The following is a 19,036-nucleotide window of genomic DNA, read 5'->3' as shown; positions in this document are numbered from 1 at the left end:
AACACTCAGCTTTTGTTTTTTTAGGATTGGCTTACTCAGCATAGTATTCTCCAACTCTATCCACTTAACTTGCAAGTGCCATGATTTTGTTCTTTTTAAATGCTGAGTAATAGTCCATTGTATATACATACCACATTTTTCTTTATCCATCTACTGAAGGGTATCTAGGTTGGTTCTACAGTTTAGCTATTGTGAATTGTGCTGCTATAAACTGTGATGTGGCTGCTTCCCTGTAGTATGCTGTTTTTAAATTCTTTGGGTATAAACCAAGAAGTGGGATAGCTAGGTCAAATGGTTGTTCCATTCCAAGTTTTTTTCCATACTGCTTTCCAGATTGACTGCACCAGTTTGTAGTTCCATGAGCAATGTATGAGTGTGCCTTTTCCCCACATCCTCACACTTACTGTTTGTTTGTTTGTTTTGTACCAGGGATTGAACTCAGGATACTTGACCACTGAGCCACATCCCCAGCCCTATTTTGTATTTTATTTAGAGACAGTGTCTCACTGAGTTGCTTAGTCGACTCTAAAGATGCTGAGGCTAGTTTTGAATTCGTGGTTCTCCTATCTCAGCCTCTCAAGTTGCTGGGATTACAGGCAGGCACAACGGGTGCCCAGCTGTTTGTATTCTTAATAGCTGCCATTCTGATTGGAGTGAGATAAAATCTTAGAGTACTTTTGATTTGCATTTCTCTAATTGATAGAGATGTTGAACTTTTTTTTTTTTGTATATTTGTTGATTGATTGTATATATCATGTTCGAGAAGAATCTGTCAGTTCCTTGGCCCATATACTGATTTCAGGTTGTTTTGGTGTTAAGTTTTTTGAGTTGTTGATATATCCTAGAGATAAGTGCTCTATCTGATGTGCTCCCATTCTGTAGGCACTCTATTCACCTCACTGGATTGTTTTTTATCTCAACATTGTAAAAACTATGCTAAGCCCCAGGCTAACATTCTAAATGCAGAAAAATTGAAAGCATTCCTTCTAAAAACTAGAACAAGACAGGGATTCCCTCTTTCACCACTTCTATTTAACATAGTTCTTGAAACTAGCCAGAGCAATTCGATGAAGAAATTAAAGGGACACAGATAGGAAAAGAAAAATTCAAACTATTACTATTTGCCGATGATGATTCTATGCCTAGAGGATCCAAAAAATTCCACCAGAAAACTTCTAGAACCTAATAAATGAATTCAACAAAGTATCAGGATATAAAATCGAAACATAATCTTGGGAATCAATTTAGTGAAAGAGGGGAAAGACCTCTACAATGAAAACTACAGAATGCTAAAGAAAGAAATTAAAGAAGACCTTAGAAAATGGAAAGATCTCCCTTGTTCTTGGGTAGGCAGAATATATATTATCAAAATGATCATACTACCAAAAGTGCTATACAAGTTCAATGCAATCCCAATCAAAATTCCAATGACATTCCTCATAGAAAAAGCAGTCATGAAATTCATCTGGAAAAATAAGAGACCCAGAATAGCCAAAGCAATCTTTGGCAACAAGAGCGAAGTAGGTGGCATCATCATACCAGACCTTAAACTATACTATTGAGCAATAGTAACAAAAATGGCATGGTATTGGCACCAAAATAGACTTGTAGACCAATGGTACAGAATAGAGAACACAGAGAAAAACCCACATAAATACGGTTATCTCATACTTACTAGACAAAGGAATCCAAAACACATATTGGAGAAAAGATAGCCTCTTAAACAAATGGTGCTGGGAAAACTGGAAATCCATATGCAGCAAAACTGAAATTAAGCCCCTGTCTCTCACCATGCACAAAACTCAAAAGTGAATCAAGGACCTAGAAATTAAACCAGAGGCCCTGCACCTAATAGAAGAAAAAGTAGTCCCAAATCTTCATCTTGTCGGAGTTGGCTCTGCCTGCCTTAAATAAGTCTTAAAGCACAATAAATAAAAATCAAGAATCAATAAATGGGATTGATTCAAACTGAAAGGTTCTTCTTAGCAAAATAAGACACCATTCTTAAGGAGGTGACAATATCGGAGGGACAGAAAGACATGAATACTTACACAAAACAAGCCAGAAGTTATGGGGGAGTGTAAAGGGGAATGGAAGTGGGGAGTCAGTGAACACAGGGCTCTTGTTTTTGTCCTCTTCTTGATAACTCATTCCTGTCTTCATTGACTTAAGCCAACAGACTCAGAAAACTAGCAAATCAACCAAGCAGTCTCCTGTGCTTTCCTGGTCTCTTTCCTAACTAAATTTCCTGGTCGCCAGCGACAAATTTGGTTTCCACCTCCACCACTCTGAAGCAACTGTATTCTCAGAACTTGTTAGTTAAAAAACTTGGAGATCTTTTTCCAGTTTAATCTGCAGCTCCCTAATATTAAACCAGACCAACAAATTTTCCTTTTCTACCAGAGGATTCTATCATCTTTATTCAGGTTCTTCTACCCATTTGGCACATCCTTGATGTTCCACATTTGCTACTGTCTTCCTTCTCTATAAGTTCTTTCCGGGTGATCTAAGCCAGTGGTTCTCAAAGTATAGTCCCCTACCTAGCTGCACAGCATTATCTGGGTATACTTGATAAAAGTGCAGATGGAGGGCTGGTAAAGTTGTTCAGTGCCACAATGCTTGCCTGCATGCCAGAGGCCCTGGATTCAATCCCCAGCACAGAAGGTGGGAGGGAGCAGATCTACCCCTACTGAATTTGAAATTCTGGGGATAGGGCCCAGCATGGCAATATAATAAGCTCTCTGGCTAATTAAGTAACATGCTTAAGTTTGAGAACCACCTATCTTTGTCTTTAACTTTCTCTGATACACTCGAGACTTGAGTAACAGCTCACATTTGCTGAAGCTTACACTCTCTCTTGGCCAGCCCCTGTGGATGTCCTACAAATATTATACAATTAATTTAGAAGGTTGTGTAAAAGGAAAGACGAATTAAAAATCTGAGATTTGAGCAATGTGTGTTTATGTGTGCTGACAAAATTATGTGTCTGCCTTGAAATGCAAGTTTTTAAAATAATGAGCAACCACCACAAATTGTGAATTTATAAGTTCACCTCTTACCAGACAATTCCCTTTTGTTAAGAAAAATATTCTAACTATAAAACTTCTCACCTGGGCTGGGGATGTGGCTCAAGCGTTAGCGCGCTCTCCTGGCATGCGTGCGGCCCGGGTTGGATCCTCAGCACCACATACCAACGAAGATGTTGTGTCCGCCGAGAAATAAATATTAAAAATTCTCTCTCTCTCTCTCTCGCTCTCTCTCTCTCTCTCTCTCTCTCTCTCTCTCTCTCTCTCTCTCTCTCTCTCTCTCTCTCCTCTCTCTTAAAAAAAAAAAAAGAAAAAAAAAACTTCTCACCTATTTTTTTTTAAGCCTGTTAGAGCCATGACACTAAATGAGACTGCATAGCCCCTTGAAACATTGAATTTTGTCTCTTTATCTGGCCTGGTATCTTCTGAGGTCTTCTGTTTTTGTTCAGTTGAACCCAATCCCAAACTTATATTCTTTGAAGTTTTCCTCTATTGTGGCAAAAACAAAGAAACAGGTTCAGGGGCTGGGGATGTGGCTCAAGTGGTAGCGCTTGCCTGGCATGCATGCGGCCTGGGTTTGATCCTCAGCACCACATACAAATAAAGATGTTGTGTCCGCCGAAAACTAAAAAATAAATATTAAAAAATCCCCCCCTCCCCCCAATCTCTCTCTTAAAAAAAAAGGTTCATATCTCTTCCATATTCCCACTATTATAGCATTAACAATTTCTCTGTATTGGGATAGAAAAATGCTAAAATATTATAAAGCAATTCCTAAAATTTAGTGATAGAATTGCTAAAATACAAACAAGGTGGACTTTTCTGAGCACAAGAATAATAATTTGAAACTGGATTTACTTGCAATGAGTGTCTATGCCATATTTCTCCATTCCCAGCCCTACTTAAGGGGAGAAAATTGTATTATGCATGCAAAAAACTCAGCACAAAAATCTATTAGGTTCCTAGTTTTCCATTACAATAGGCAGAATCTGCAGCTGTTATGCTAAGGTGGAAAATATGTATAGAGAAATGAATAAACAACTGAGCTTCTGTATTGTGTTTCTTTCCAAATAGTGAAAAGTGTGTGGTGAGGGAGCACCGGACAGACCATCTCATAAGCCATTAATGGAAAGGGCTCAGAGAAATTGCTCTCATACATACTTTTCCATCAAGATTAGAGCTTTATGAAATTATTTGGCTTGGGAAATAAATCCAGTGGGGTACTCTTTAGTTAGTCTCTGGAAAATGAGGTGATAGCTCAATTCAAGATGCAATTGGATTTTTACTTTTGCTCCACCTGAGCAAGAAAAGAAAATTAATTGCTCATGGGAGATGAGTAAGTAAATTGTTTTAAAATCCTTGAGAAGAGAAACCATATCTGTTCTTTGTAGCTCCTAGCGCTAACACTGTTGCCTGTGAAAAGTCGCCCTTTGCAAGAACATTCAATACCTTTTCTGAGCTTCCTGGTAAACTTCTTAGCATGGTGCATGTTGCGATCCACAGGCTGGCCCCCAATCCTGTGGTCCCCACCATGTCTCTCCTCTATGAGACTACTCATAATTCCTCAAACTTGCCATTTGCCTTCTCACCTTTTGCACATACTCTTCACTCAACTTCATATGCCTTTACCCTCCCTCTGAGCCTCCATCTATCAAATACTACTCAGGCTTGGAGATCAGTTGTTCTTTCCCTGTAACTCCCTGATATCTCCCTCATCTCAGATTTGATCTCCCTGTAGCTGTCCTATTGGAGCTTACACCTGATCTGCTTTGTCCTTGCATTTACCTGTCCAGAGTATTCTTCATCCTGCTCTCCACACCAGTGGAAAGGGGTAGATTTACAGTCAGAGGGCTTAGGGTCTCTACTACTAAATGTAGCTTGTCTAAACCCTAATTTAGAAGTTTTGGGGTTTTTTTAACCTGTTACACAGGTTTGATAAAGACTTAAATGTTAAGAATTGAGATAATATTTGAGAATTTTTTTTGCTAAATTCAGTAATTTATAAATGATAATTAATTTCACAACAACAGGGATGTCTGTGAAGGCAGGCAGGAGTGTCTGGTACTTTGTATGTTTAATAATATAAAGTTAGCTGTTCTTTGTGTTCTGTACTAGAGCCTTGCAGACAGTAGATTTTTAACAGTTTTGACTATTGTTAAAATAAAATAGGGAATTAGTAGAGGACAGAAGCATCATTCCTATTCTGGGGAAAGTACCTCAAAAGCAGAGTCTGAAGCACCAGAAACTCATTATCGATGGATTTAGGATACACGGTAAAGATAGTTGATATTGGGTTATGGATGGTGGGGTGTGCGATGTTCATGAATTAGAGGAGGACCCTTTTTCCCAAGGGCTAGAATTCAAGCTCTTGTTGGACTGGTAAAGAGTTAATAATTTCCCAAGTCTGATGTTATTTGTGTATTACTAAATTCTGACCTTCACACTCATTCTAAACACCCACAGATTTGTGTATTTGAGTCTTTGCCTACGCATTTCTATTATCTTTTAAAAACTACTTCAGCATGCCTGTGTTATAATGGTTGCACCACAATTTTACATAACTCTGGACACAAAGAAATCTAAAATGAAATAGCAGAACACAAGCAGCAACACTTGAGAAATGCTATTTATAATTCTTCATTTCAGTAGCTTATTGTCTCCTCTAAAAGGTCACAGTTTATCTGTATTTGTAAATGAAAGGAGGATAGAATAACATTTTGAATTCTTCTCAGCAAAGGTGCAGGGTAAGTGCGAAATGGAGGATAATTGCCACTGAGCAAAGGATAGTCTTAGGAATCTTCACTGTTGGGTGATCTTAAACTAAAATAATCTTATTCCAGAGAGGGGATGTAAAGTAGGGAACGTAAACAGATATGCTTAAGATTTAATAAAAAATGACTCATTTTTTTCCCTTGAAAGTTCTGCATTTTCACCCCAGAAAAGTGAAGTGGGTTTGTGGCAGATCCCCTGAGCCGCTACCCAGCGGCCACGCTCTCTTCTATTTCTTAATTTTGAATGGGAGCAGCACTGTGTCCATCCCCAGGGAGTACCCATGATCACCTAAGCTAGTCATGGCAATCCCAACCTTCATGGATCATCTCTTTCTTGATTTCTTTGCTCTGGCCCATGAAATGTAAGGGAAAATCGATTGAGTTCTTGTGAGAATTGTTTTATTTCACAATAAAAGAGACAAAGCAAGATAATTCTTCCCTTTTGGTTTGGGTGAAAACAGTGCTGCAGAGCCATCTTGTAAACAGTGCCAGACCCCATCATGGAATTACCCAACAACTCCTAACAGCTTCACAGTGGCTTCCTAAACAGTTTTTTCCTTTTTAGTGCCTCTTCCTCTGTCAGGGAGGAAGGTGCCCTGTTACAGATATTTCCTGTTAAACTGAAGTACAATGGAAGAAGATTGCCTTGTGAACAGCCAAAAGTCAGTACAACTTAAATAGGGCCAGTTACCGCAAATGTTTCCTGGGATGCTTCCTCCTGAGAGCAGGTTGCTTACAAATGCAAGGGATGATGATCATAAGTATGACTTCTGTATTTTCTAGTTCCTACAGTGAAGCCATCATTCATCCATTTATTCATTCAGAAAATCAGCCAATAAACAAACATTTATTGAGGTCCTTGAAAGTCCCAGGTACCACTACATGCTGGGCACTAGTGATAGAAGTAAGCTAGGGTTCTTGCCCTCTACAGACAGACATGAAACAAACATTCCACCAGAAAGTAATGACAGTTGTGATATACGCTGCCAAGGGTGCCCTGAGAGTAACTAATTGCAAGATAGGAGTGGGAATGGTGGCAGTGATCAGAGAAGACTCTGCAACAAGTAAACTGAATTACCATTTATAGTCTATTTCATGATTATTCAGAATTCTTCAGTTGAAAAATGAGAAGAGCAGTAAAGATGGAAAAGAGGAGACAGCAAGAAACATGGCAGTAGAAATAATAGAATGTGGTGATTAACCCATAATGTGAGAGGTTGAGGTCAAGGACAGCTCCACAGGCCTGCTAGGGCTGCTGGGTGCATGGAGGCACATTCATCAGTGTGTTCAATTCCAAAAATGGATCCCATTCTCTACTGCTTTCTGTCCTAACTATTTCAAATGCAAATTTGCTGCTGCTTCCATAAAGCTGTGGAGTGCATTTCCTCACTCCTTGAATTTGTGCTGACCTCATGACTTACTTTGGCTGGCAAAAGGCAACAGAAGTGATTTGTTTTACTTTGGAGCCAAGGCTTCAAGAGGTATTGTCCACTTCCACTCACTCCTTGGAACTTGCCACATAAGAATAAGCCCTCCAAACTGCTGGATATAACACATGTGATTTTGTCACTGCTCCTCCCCCATTATTGCCTTTAGCCAGTTAGTTGTCAGACTTGAGCAATGCAGGAGCATAGTAGCCAGCTCTCTGCCTCTCCCAAGACTAGGAACTCTGCTAGTGCAGCAAAGAGCTCAGCCAAGATCTTCAGAGCCTGGCCTAGATTAAATGACTCACCCACTGACCTTATAGCCTTGTGAGCAATAGCAAGCAGTGATTGTTGTCCTATGCTATTAAATTTTGTGTGGTTTGTCAAGCAGCAAAAACTGATAAAGCCAGGATAGAGCAAGGGAATGAATAGGGTGGGGCTAATAGGCAATTGGACAGAAGAGTTTGGAAAACAGCAGATCAAAAGCATGAGGTCTTTATTAGGCTCCTGCCTTACTATGGTGGGCTCCTGAATTCCAAGAACTAGGCCATTTTTCTCTTCTGTGTCCTCTTCCTCCCTTTCCCCTGCCCCCTCTCTATAAACTCCACCGTGTATCTAGAAGTAAATACTTGAACAATGAAGTAAATCCATGACTCAAGTGCGTAAACAGAATTAATGATGGAGAATTAGTCCAGAACCAGAGCTCTCAGCAGGTGGAATGCTCACTGTTTACCAATGAGTCAATTCAGCCTGCGCCAGCAGGGAAGGGGCTGCCAAGGTTTGGATGCTGAGCTGCAAACGACTGCCCCCAAGGGGACTTCACATGTAAGTGACTGTAGTTATCTCCAGTGATACTTGGAGGGGTTGGGGGGCTGGGTGGCTCTTGCCTCCTCCATCCTTTTTTCCAAAAGAATGTCACACCTCAGCACCTTTTGAAAATAAAAGAGCAGCATTCCACAGGATTCTATCCCTTCCATTGTTGCAGAAATATCCGACCAATTGCGTTTTTCCCTTTTTCTTTCCTCCATTAGCTCTAATCACAGGTTGACCTACAGAGCTAGTGACCAAAACTGGCCACTGTGGGGCGGAGAGGGCCGCGGAAGTGCCAGATACAGCCTGAAAGCCAGGATGATGGTCTCTATGGCTGGTGGCCGTATTTCCAGGGTTCGCGAGCTCAGAGCGGTGCAGGTTCCCTAGCACTGCGCGTCAGACTGCAAAGTGGTGCGCACGCCTGCGGTGACGGTCCCTTTGGATCACCCTGCTCCCGCCCCAGCTCGCCGCTACGGGGAGGGGCGGGGAATAGGAGGAGCTGGAGGCGGCCACCGCGCTCCCCCGCAAGCCGAGCGCTTTTAAAGCCGCGGAACTTGACAGCTAGGCTGGCCTCCGCCACCGTCCTGGCGCCCGGTGTTCCCGCGCTCTCTGCTCGCGAGCCGATTCCAGGTGCGGTCGAGGCCGGGACCGCTCGGCTTGCGCGCTTCACTGCCCGACGCGCTCCATGCGGCCACTCAACATGTCGGGGCACTTTCTGCTGGCTCCCATTCCTGAGTGCTCCTCCGACTACCTCCTACCCAAAGACATCAAGCTAGCGGTGTTGGGAGCCGGGCGTGTAGGAAAGAGCGGTGAGTGTGGCGGAGACCCGTGAAGCGACAACTGGAGGTCCTCCAGGGAGGGAGCTTTGGTGGAGGTTGGAGGGCTGGGGACCGGATGAATCTGGCCGTTTTGGTGCTAAGAGGGTCTCCCTTCAGTCCCGGCCCGTTACACCCGCCTGCCTCTTCTGGGCGCATACTCCAAGACTTTCGCTGGGGTGGACGCCTGTTTGAGAATGGAATTGTCCCTCCAGTATGTCCCTTCATAAAAGCTGAGGGAGACCAACTTATGGCACCTTCGGTCTTGCAGAACCTTGGGCTTCAGGGAGTGCATGCGGCTCAGAGGCCCGTCACTGTTGTCTTCTACTCTTTGAATTGATTTTGCCTATTTCCTTTTCAGCAATGATTGTGCGCTTCCTCACCAAGAGATTCATTGGCGACTATGAGCCGAATACAGGTTAAAATAATTTTATAATCAATATTTTTGTGCCTTCATGTTTCTTTTTGCTGATCCGAGTGTGGGAATTTAAAAGCAAACTCTCTTTCCTTCTCTAGGCAAGTTGTATTCACGTCTCGTCTATGTGGAGGGAGACCAGCTGTCTCTGCAGATCCAGGACACTCCTGGGGGTATCCAGGTAAAGACTGCCAGGAGCAAAGAGCCCCTGCTAGAACATTCTGGGTGGGGGATGGAAGTGGGGCCAGGGTGGGGATGAGGGGAGACCAGCATAAAGCTGGTCAGAGGCTGTGCTATTGGTCCCAGTGACATGCTAAAGGTATACATTTAAATGTAAGAGTCAACCGTTTACAAGTGTGGGACTGGGAATTGTAGTGTTGGAAGTCCTCCAAGGTGGGGTTGGTTAGAAGTAGCTTCCTCTTAGCTCCCTGACACTTCTCTCTGCTGCCCTGGCAGACTATCACTACTTAGATGGGTCTTACCAGTTTCAGAGATCAACCATGAAACAATTAAAAAAGCAAACCCAGTCTCAGGCTATAGCTCAGTGGTAAAGAATGTGCTTAGCATGTATGAAGTCCTGGGTTCCATCCCCAGCATCATATAAAACAAAATAAAACAGAAAAGCTGGTGGGATTCTGGTGGGAGAGGGTCTTTCGGGCTAGCAAATTCTCCTGGAGTGCTTCTGTTACTGGCCGTTCCCCCAAGTCAGTAATTGCAATCAGATAACCCCTTGGCCAGTTCTGGAATATAACTTAACTAACAAGTTACTAATTGCTAATCCCTTCCAGGGAGGAGAGGTCTGTGAAAGAACCCAAAGAGAGGAATTTGTTTCTGTAACATTCTCAAGAAGTTGCTTGCTAAAAATATTTTCATAGATTTGGGAATAGATATTTATCTTGGCTTCTTTTCAAAGTTTTGTTTATTATGAATTAGTTCCCTAAAAATTGAGCCATTCTGGTTTGAAGTAATTCTTCAGTCAGCCAGGGTTCACCAGAGATTGCCTGTCAAGCAGAGGGTTTAAAAATATCCCATGGATATCAGCAAATAAAATAAGCCAAGCAGGGAGTTTAAGAATTTGCACTCTCCCTGTCAAAAGTCTCCTTAACAGAAGCTGAGTAGAACCTGAAAACCATATTTAGTGTTTTTCTTTTCCCAGTGTTTCTTCCAGGGTTACTTTGATGTTAGAGTTGAGCTTGCCTCTCATCGAGGGCTTCCTTGACTGATCTCATTTTGATCTTCCTCAGGCCCAAGACAACCTCAGCCAGGCCATTGATTCTCTATCCAAGTGCGTGCAGTGGGCCGAGGGCTTTCTTCTTGTCTATTCCATCACAGACTATGACAGCTACCAGTCCATCCGGCCCCTTTATCAGCATATCCGGAAGGTTCATCCTGATTCTAAAGCCCCTGTCATCATAGTGGGCAATAAGGGGGACCTTCTGCATGCCCGGCAGGTACAAACGCATGATGGTATTCAGCTAGCCAATGAGCTGGGCAGCCTATTCCTTGAAATTTCCACTAGTGAAAACTATGAAGACGTCTGTGATGTGTTTCAGCATCTTTGCAAAGAAGTAAGCAAGCTGCACAGCCTCAGTGGGGAGCGGAGAAGGGCCTCTATCATCCCCCGGCCACGCTCTCCCAACATGCAGGACCTGAAGAGACGCTTCAAGCAGGCTCTGTCTTCCAAAGTAAAAGCACCCTCCACCTTGGGGTAAAACATCTCAGACAGACTGACATCCTTTTTATTATGCATTTGTGCAGCTACAAAGACTGGACCTCTCCCTTTTTAATCATACATTCAGAGTTTATTTTTATAAAGACTTTATTGGTTTCCAAGTGTATGTGTGTTACTAAAAATTCAAACTGAATGCCTAGAAGTTGGGTAGTTTTTTTAAATAAAAGATTTTTTTTTAACTGTAACTGCGAGCCACTTTTCCATTAAAGGCAAAATGGCAACATTGCTCCTTATTTTCTAATGTCTTTTTATAGAAATCATACTTGCACCAGAGCCCAGAACTGCTCAATGCTTGCCTTGAGTTTGAACTCTGATTGGTGTCTTTCAGTAGGGAGTGGGTTATGTAGAGGGAGTCTGCTGTGGGGGAAAGAAAGTATGTGGAGGAGGAAAGGGATTTGAATAACTGCAGGATAGCTTTAAAAGTAGGGCACTTTGCCACAGTCCTGAAATTGACACTGTGGTTTTCACAGGAAGGGGTACATTGTGAGCTGATGCTAAAAAGTTACAAATCATGAATATTATTATTTATTGGTGCAAATACAAGTGCAGTCTTTGTACCCATTAAAAAGAAAAAAACAACAGCAATAAAAAAAATCTAGAATTCCTTAAATCAGTAAGTGGGCCTTACCATCCAGGAGTTGACTCGAAATTTTCCTTCCCTTCCTGTCTCCTTGACCCTCTGTTGAATATGGTGGGAATAAGGAGATGATCAAAATACGGTTTCATGAATTATGTATATTGTATCCAAAGAAAATTTTTCTTAAGTTTACAATGCTTAAGGAAATAATGTGAACTAACCTTCCAAGGAACAACTTCCATAGATGAGGTACATTCATCCACAGTGAGTGAGCTCCAAAATTGTTGGAGCTCATTGCTCGATTAGAATGGGAACAGGCCTGTATGGAAAGAAAAGTCTAATTAAAGTTTGAGGTGAATCCTTTTTGAGAGGAGGGTAATGGGGATTGCATCCAAGGCCTAGCACTCTACCACTGAACTATATGTCCAGCTCCTGAGGTGTGTGTCTTTATACAATTATCTGGAGCAGCTGTTTAACTAATGAAGTGAAGTACAAGACATGTGAGGTCTCTCAATCTAGAGGGAGGTGCAGGTGTTGGTGGGTGTGATAGGTTTTCCTCACTATGACCAAAATACTGGACAAGAACAACACAGAATAGGCCAAGTTCATTTTGGCTCATGGTTTCAAGGGTGGGCTGAGTCCATATTTCTAGGCCCAAGATGAGGCCAAACATCATTGCAGCAGAGTGTGGTGGAGCAGCACTTCTTCAATCATGCAGGGCCAGGAAGCAGAGACAGTAAGAGGAAGGGGCCAGGAAAAGATGCAACCTTTCAAGACATGCCCTCAGTGACCCACCTCCTCTAGCCACACCTCACCTACCTACAGTTAGCACCTCGTCCATTCAAACTAGGACTGATTAGGTTACAGGTCTCAAAATCTGATCATTTCTCCTCTGAATATTTCTGAATTGTTACAGGAGCTTTCAGTGGACACCTTACATCCAGACCACAGCAGTGGGTAAGGCTTTGGAAACTCCCTCCAATGTTAATAGGGTATCACCCTATTACGGCCTGAGCTCTAGGTTTTCAGAGAAGCAGCCTGCAGACTGTAGCCCTGTCATTGCATGTCAAGCTCTTGAGTGTATGTATTTCAAAGTCCAGTAATTGAGGTCAGTAACTAGGACAGTAACTCACATATGGTGTCTGATAAGGTTGGATATCACATTCCCTAGGGAAGAGGGAGTTCCCTCCAAGTTCTCCCATGTGGGTTCTGGTATAATGTTGTACTTTCAAAGACAAGAGGAATACACTCCAAAAAGAGACCTGGCATAGCAAGCTGTGTAAGTGTTTGGAATCATCTCAAAGTTGTATATCACCCTCACATCCATCCAGGCTCCAGTTCTGTCAGTCTCTCTCCTGTTTTCCTCTAAAGACTCTTCTGCCTTAATATGGGTTTTTGCATCTCTTGTCTAGACTGGGAGGCAAGCAGCTAAGAAAGCCTCTGTTTTCTTGGCTTCCAGCAATTGATATCCCTCCAATTCTTTTCTTTTTCTTTCTTTTTTTTTTTTTTTTTTTTTTTTTGTGGTACTAGGGATTGAACCCAGAGGCACTTAACCACTGAGCCACTGCCCAGCCCTTTTTTGTATTTTATTTAGAGACAGGATCTCACTGAGTTGCTTAGGGCCTTGCTAAATTGCTGAGGCCGGCTTTGAATCTACAATACTTCTGCCTTAGCCTCCCGAGCTGCTGGGATTACAGGCCCTCCAATTCTTTCTTTACACCAGAACAACCTTACCTATACCAACCCTAATAATTTTATTTTCATGATTGAAAAAAATATTCAGCTGGCTTCCGTATCTATAAAATACACATGAGATGTGGCATCAGAATTTTTATCACCTCTCCAAAAGCAAACACACATTCCCAACAAACACTCCATACCAACAGAACTGTCTTCCTTTCTCAGTGCATACCAATCTCTTTTATACCTCCTACCTTGGCATAAACGAACCTATTGGCAGACCTCTGCCACAAACGAACACAATATTTTTTTCCTGTTCTACACCTTAGGTCTGGCTAACTCATCTTCCAAGACTAAAGTCACATGCTAGATTCAGCTCCAGGATGCCTTCTCTAATTGTCCCTCTCTACCCCTGCATTTGTATTATAACCCAACTATGTCACATAGTTATTTGTTACCCCACTATGTAGGGAGTATCCCTTGAGAGCAATAACTTCATTTTATGACTTTGTATTCCCAGCTTCTAGTCCAGGGCTTATGAATAGAGTGGTCATTTTTCAGTAAACATGATGAATAAATAAATGAACTATTTTTTTGGTGCTAAGGGATAATAATAGGAGATTATAGTGAAATAAATTATTACTTTGCAAAATAAAGACTCTAGGGCTTTTTTTAATATTTATTTTTATAGTTGTAGTTGAACACAATAACTATTTTTATGTGGTGCTGAGGATCGAACCCAGGACCTTGCACGTGTGAGGTGAGAGCTCTACCGCTGAGCCATAACCCAGCTCCCAACTCTAGGGTTTTTGCATAAAGACTTTTCACTAGCAGTGACAGAATGGAACTGATTGATATCACAGCTTGTGGCGATTGCAGATCATTACCTTTCCATCCAAGGACATCTCTGCCCCTACCTGTGGTATCGAGGGGAGCTCACCTATACAAAATGGCACAAAGGTTTAAAAAAATTAAATAATATATCTAAAGGAGTGTCAAAATACTTAAAAATATATATTTTGGGGGATTCTATCATCTTTTAAATAGGGCCTTCTCTTTGTTGGTTTGCATGCTCTCAGAACAAAAGGAGTTCTATCATTATCCATTGTAGCTTCCTGCTATGCATTCTAACATAGACAAAAGAACAACCGATTCTCTGATTCATGGCTGCAGTCTAAAGGTGTCCAGATCACTAGCTGGTGCCAGAGGCTTCTCTGCTCTCAAGGATCTGAGATCAAATATCCCACGGGGGAAAATTTAAATCATAATGTAAAAGCTAAACAATGCACAAGTCGTTTCAGGCAGCCTCTGATCAAGTTTCCAGGCGTGAATGGTAAGAACAGAAAGTCCCCTGACCTGAGAGATCAGAAGTTGAGTCCCAGGGCAGCCTCTGGGGGCTCGGATGAGCAGATGGGCCTAGCAGAAAGTGCTGTCTTCAGGCCAGAATCCACCCAGCACGAAAGCTGCTGGCCCGTGCTGGTCCCAGAGGGAGCTTGTTGCCTGCTGTCTCTTTTTCTCAGCCTCCTGCTGATTGGCAGTGAAGTCTCTTGGGGCTAATGGTACTTAGGGAACATCTGGAAGGCTCTTGGGATGGTAGCCTTGAAAGTGGAAGATATAAACATGCAGTTATCAGGAAACAGAACAGGAAGTGGTTGGATTTGTGTGTAAAGAAGAGGACCCTTTGAGGGAAGCTGAACGCTAAGCCAACTCAACCCCTCCCCTCAAAAGTGGAGAGAGAAGCACATGCGTGTGATCCCTGATACTTGGGAGGCTGAGGCAGGAGGACTGCAAATTCAAGGTCAACCTGGGTAACTTAATGAGACCCTGTCTCAAAGTGAAATGAAAAGGGCTGGGGGTGTAGCTCAGTGGTAGAGTGCTTGCCTAGCATGCATGAGGCCCTGTGTTCAACTCCAGTGTCCAACTATACCCCAAAAATGGAAAGGGAAGAGCCATTAAAGATTTGGGTGCCATCATTTTCCTCTGAAGCACTGGAAAGAAGCATTGGGAAGAACATTGGCAACTTGGGTGCATGTGGAAAGGACAGTGCCTGTACATTTTTTTTTACCCATAGATCTGCCTGGCCTCTGAGGTGTCAGGTGAGAATCACCTCCATCTTCAGGAGGCAGGTGGAACCACAGCCTCCCTTGGTCTCTGCTATAGTTTGGATCTGGAATATTTACCAAAAGCCAAAAGGTATAAAAGGATTTGTCCTCAGCTTGGCACTATTGGGAGGTGGTGGAACACTTAAGAGGTGGGAGAAATCTTCAGGTCATCAGGGTATGACCTGAAAGGGTCTGGTGGGACCCTAATTTCTTTATATTCCTTTTTTGGGTCCCTGCCGATAGGGGAGCAATTTTCCTCTGCCACATGCTTCTGCTGTGATGTGCTGTGTCACCGCAGGCCAAAAAAGTAATGGGTCCAGCTGATCATAGACTGAAACCTCTGTGAGTCCAAATAAACCTTTTCTCTTTATAAGTTGATTAGAATAACCGAAAGCTGACCGGCATAGAACTTCTTTACTTCCCAGCCGTCTCTGCCTCAGTAATAAGAATTGTATGTGTGCACGTGTGTGACGCTGGGGACAGAATCCAGGGCCTCTCACATTCTAGGCAAGTGCTATACTCTGCAGTTACACTCCCAGCCCCTCTGTCTTTGATATTTCCATTCACTCGTCTTTCTCTGGTCAAACCTCAGTTAATAATTTTGCTCTAAACCCGTCTGCATGATTTAATTAATGTTGCAACCAGTGTAGTCCCAGAGAAATGGACAAAAGCCAAATGGCTGGATTGTACATCCTGCAAACATTCTGTACTTCACATGCAACTCAAGAGAAGCAAACTGGAATAACGGAAAAATAAATCAATCATAACAGAAGAACACAAATTTGTTTTGCTTATGTCGAGGTGAAGGGCACAACGGAAGTTCTAAAGTTTAATAATATGTGTTTAGAGAAAGGAATTAAATAAACATCTGTGGAAGGCGGAGGGAAACAATAGAGTGAGTAGGAAAGATGAGGCGACTATTTAGTCATTAATTTTGGGCTCAAATGGCTTTTTTGCTCCTTGCATACGTTGCAATTTGAACATCTCATTGTGCAAAGTTACTAATTCAAATTTACAATGCAAAGATATTGTGTGCAATGAATAAGCTATTCTTACCATTTGATCGCTCTCTAAAAGGTGGAATGTTTTGAAGGCCTTTGTTAAAATTAGTCTCAAGCTGCTTTGAAAGATGTCATAATGGGAAAAAAAAAGATTATTTTCTAAACCCTGCAGTTAGTGAAGGGCTGTAGGAAAAATTAATCTATGTAAGTGATGATTTGTTTGCAATAGCAGGACAGGTTACTGCATAAGAGTAGAAATTTGCCTATCCCAGACAGAATAGAGTCAGCTCTTATGCCTGGATGCCATTGCGTACTTTGTCCAGGTAGGACGTCTTCTCCATTAAGGTTGGGACAGATCGTTATTCATCCTTGACTTCATAGCACCTGCTGGAGTGTCAAATACACAACAGGATTCTTGAAAATATTTGCTAAGCTGAACCATTAGAAAAATTAGAGTCCCTGAAGTTATTTTTGGATCACTTATGAATTCAGACATATAAACCTACATTCTGAGTTCCTTCCATTGAATTATCCCAGACAGCTCCTCTTCCCTTCTTGCGTCGGAGAGCAAACATTCTCCAGAGATGGGCTACTCGAACACAAAGGGTGCCTTCAATTTTCTAGAAAGACCACTAAAATTGTGATTTGCATGATTTCAAATCACATTCATGGAACACCTGCTTCATGCATTGGTGTGTGCTTGGCATTGCTGTGGTCAAGACAGCCCTACTTTCCCAGAAACTCAGTTCAGTGGAGATCTGGGGGCCCAGCTCTGAGGGTGTGACTCTGTGGGGTAAGATGTGAATTTAAGACTCTGACGCCCATCTGAGGATGTTGGCAAAATCCATGAAGAATGCAGATCACTGAGCTGCATGGGGAGTGAGAATACCCCAGAGTGTGAAATTACTCTTAATAAAGCCTTATTTTCTTTAAGGCATATGCTCAGTGAAAATTAATGAATTGAAATAATCCTATGTCTTATCTTCATTCTCTATGTAAATTAGGAAATATATATATATATATATATATATATATATATATATATATATATATATATATTTATTTATTTATTTTGTATTGGGATGGAACTCAGGGGTACTTTAGCACTTGAGCGACATTCCCAGCCCTTTTAATTTTGTATTTTGAGATAGGGTCTCACTAAGCTGCTTAGGGCCTCACTTAGTTGTCCAGACTGTTCTGTAACTTATGATCTTCCTGCCTCAGCCTCTCGGATTGTGGGAATTAGGTGTGCACCACCACACCCAGTATTGTTATTTTTTAATAAAACTATTTTTATTCTTTTTTAAACTTTTAATGAATAAGCTTTTAACTTAAACTTTTATTCTTTTTTTAACTTAAAAACTTTAGAATTCTTTTTAAACTTAAGATATAGCCTATTTTTATTAGAGTATATTTATTATACCAAACAATGGATTTAATATGTGCCTATAACATATTTCAATCATTTTTACTCCTCCTGTTACCCTCCCCTCTTGATCTCCTTCTTTCCTAATAGGCTCCCTTCTACTTCCACTTAATTTTTTGTATTCTAGACTCCTCGTGTGAGAGAAAACACATACTACCTGTCTTTCTAAATCAGGTTTCTTTTTCTTTTTTTTTGATATTTATTTTTTAGTTATAGGTGGACACAATATCTTTATTTTATTTGTATGTGGTGCTGGGGATCGAACCCAGTGCCTCACACATGGTAGGTGAGCGCTCTACCTCTGAGCCACAGCCCCAACACCCAAGTTTATTTTTCTTAACAATCTGATCTTCCAACCATTTTCCTACAAATGAGGTTTCCTTACCTTAAAGTGGATGTAACACTGTCCATCAGGTAGAATTCTTGGTAAAAATCTGACACAGATGGTGCTCAGTAAGTTGGAGCTGTATATATTTTTAAAGACATATGAGTTGGGCTGGGGATGTGGCTCAAGCGGTAATGTGCTCGCCTGGCATGTGCAAGCCGCTGGGTTTGATCCTCAGCACTGCATAAAAATAAAATAAAGATGTTGTGTCCACCGAAAACTGAAAAATAAATATTAAAAAATTCTCTCTCTCTCTCTCCCCTCTCTCTCTTTAAAAAAAAAAAAGACATATGCGTACATTACATATGAAGCTCTTGTTGAAAAAAGAATACTTCTCGGTCTTGCTTGCATGTCTAAAACATGCAGTACTTGCTTAGAGAGATGATTTTTCCCAATTTTTATCTGGGATGAAGAAGGTTTTTGGAGGAGTAGGAGCAGTTATTTCTTCAATAATAATACCTAACAGTTATGGACTCTTTACTATCTGCTGGTGACTGAGTCCACTTTCTGTTGCTATTGCCACAGGTGGAGAGGTTTATAAGGAAAAGGCACTTGTATAGCTCATAGATCTGAGCGCTGGGAAGGTCAAGACCAGGCAGCCATCTCTGAAGGTCTTCCTTTTATTTATTTGTTTAGCAGTGCTGAGGATGAAACTTGGGGCCTCCAACATGTTAGGCAAGCACTCTACGGTGGAGCCACACTCCTAGCTAGGTGAGGGACTCCTTTTTGCTGGTGAGGACTCGTTCTCTCTCTTTTTTCTTATACCAGGGATTGAACTTAGGGGTGCTTAATCACTGAGCCACATCCCCAGTCCTTTTCTATATTGTATTTAGAGACAGGGTCTTGCTGAGTTGCTCAGGGCCTTGCTAAGT

At 41.8% G+C, this 19,036-nt stretch overlaps 1 protein-coding gene across 1 annotated transcript; it reads left to right on the top strand.

Moving 5' to 3' along the window:
* Positions 1–5,697: 5,697 nt before the first annotated feature.
* Rasl11a (RAS like family 11 member A) lies at positions 5,698–11,226 on the top strand. Its single transcript, XM_005317051.5, has 4 exons — positions 5,698–8,840; positions 9,208–9,264; positions 9,363–9,442; positions 10,506–11,226. The coding sequence occupies exons 1-4, from the start codon at positions 8,717–8,719 to the stop codon at positions 10,971–10,973; spliced, it is 729 nt and encodes a 242-aa protein (XP_005317108.1). The 5' UTR covers positions 5,698–8,716; the 3' UTR covers positions 10,974–11,226.
* The last annotated feature ends 7,810 nt before the right edge of the window (positions 11,227–19,036 follow it).

The sequence above is a fragment of the Ictidomys tridecemlineatus genome, chromosome 6 (genome assembly GCF_052094955.1).
Source record: "Ictidomys tridecemlineatus isolate mIctTri1 chromosome 6, mIctTri1.hap1, whole genome shotgun sequence".
In the NCBI taxonomy this organism is placed as follows: domain Eukaryota; kingdom Metazoa; phylum Chordata; class Mammalia; order Rodentia; family Sciuridae; genus Ictidomys; species Ictidomys tridecemlineatus.
This window is presented reverse-complemented; position numbering and strand designations above follow the sequence as displayed.

Bases quoted from the DNA above. Each gene is read 5' to 3' on its own strand.
- Rasl11a (XM_005317051.5), top strand. From the start codon at position 8,717: ATGCGGCCACTCAACATGTCGGGGCACTTTCTGCTGGCTCCCATTCCT. The intron at 8,841-9,207 runs GTGAGTGTGGCG...TTTCCTTTTCAG, and splicing joins CGGGCGTGTAGGAAAGAGCG to CAATGATTGTGCGCTTCCTC. The intron at 9,265-9,362 runs GTTAAAATAATT...TTCCTTCTCTAG, and splicing joins CGACTATGAGCCGAATACAG to GCAAGTTGTATTCACGTCTC.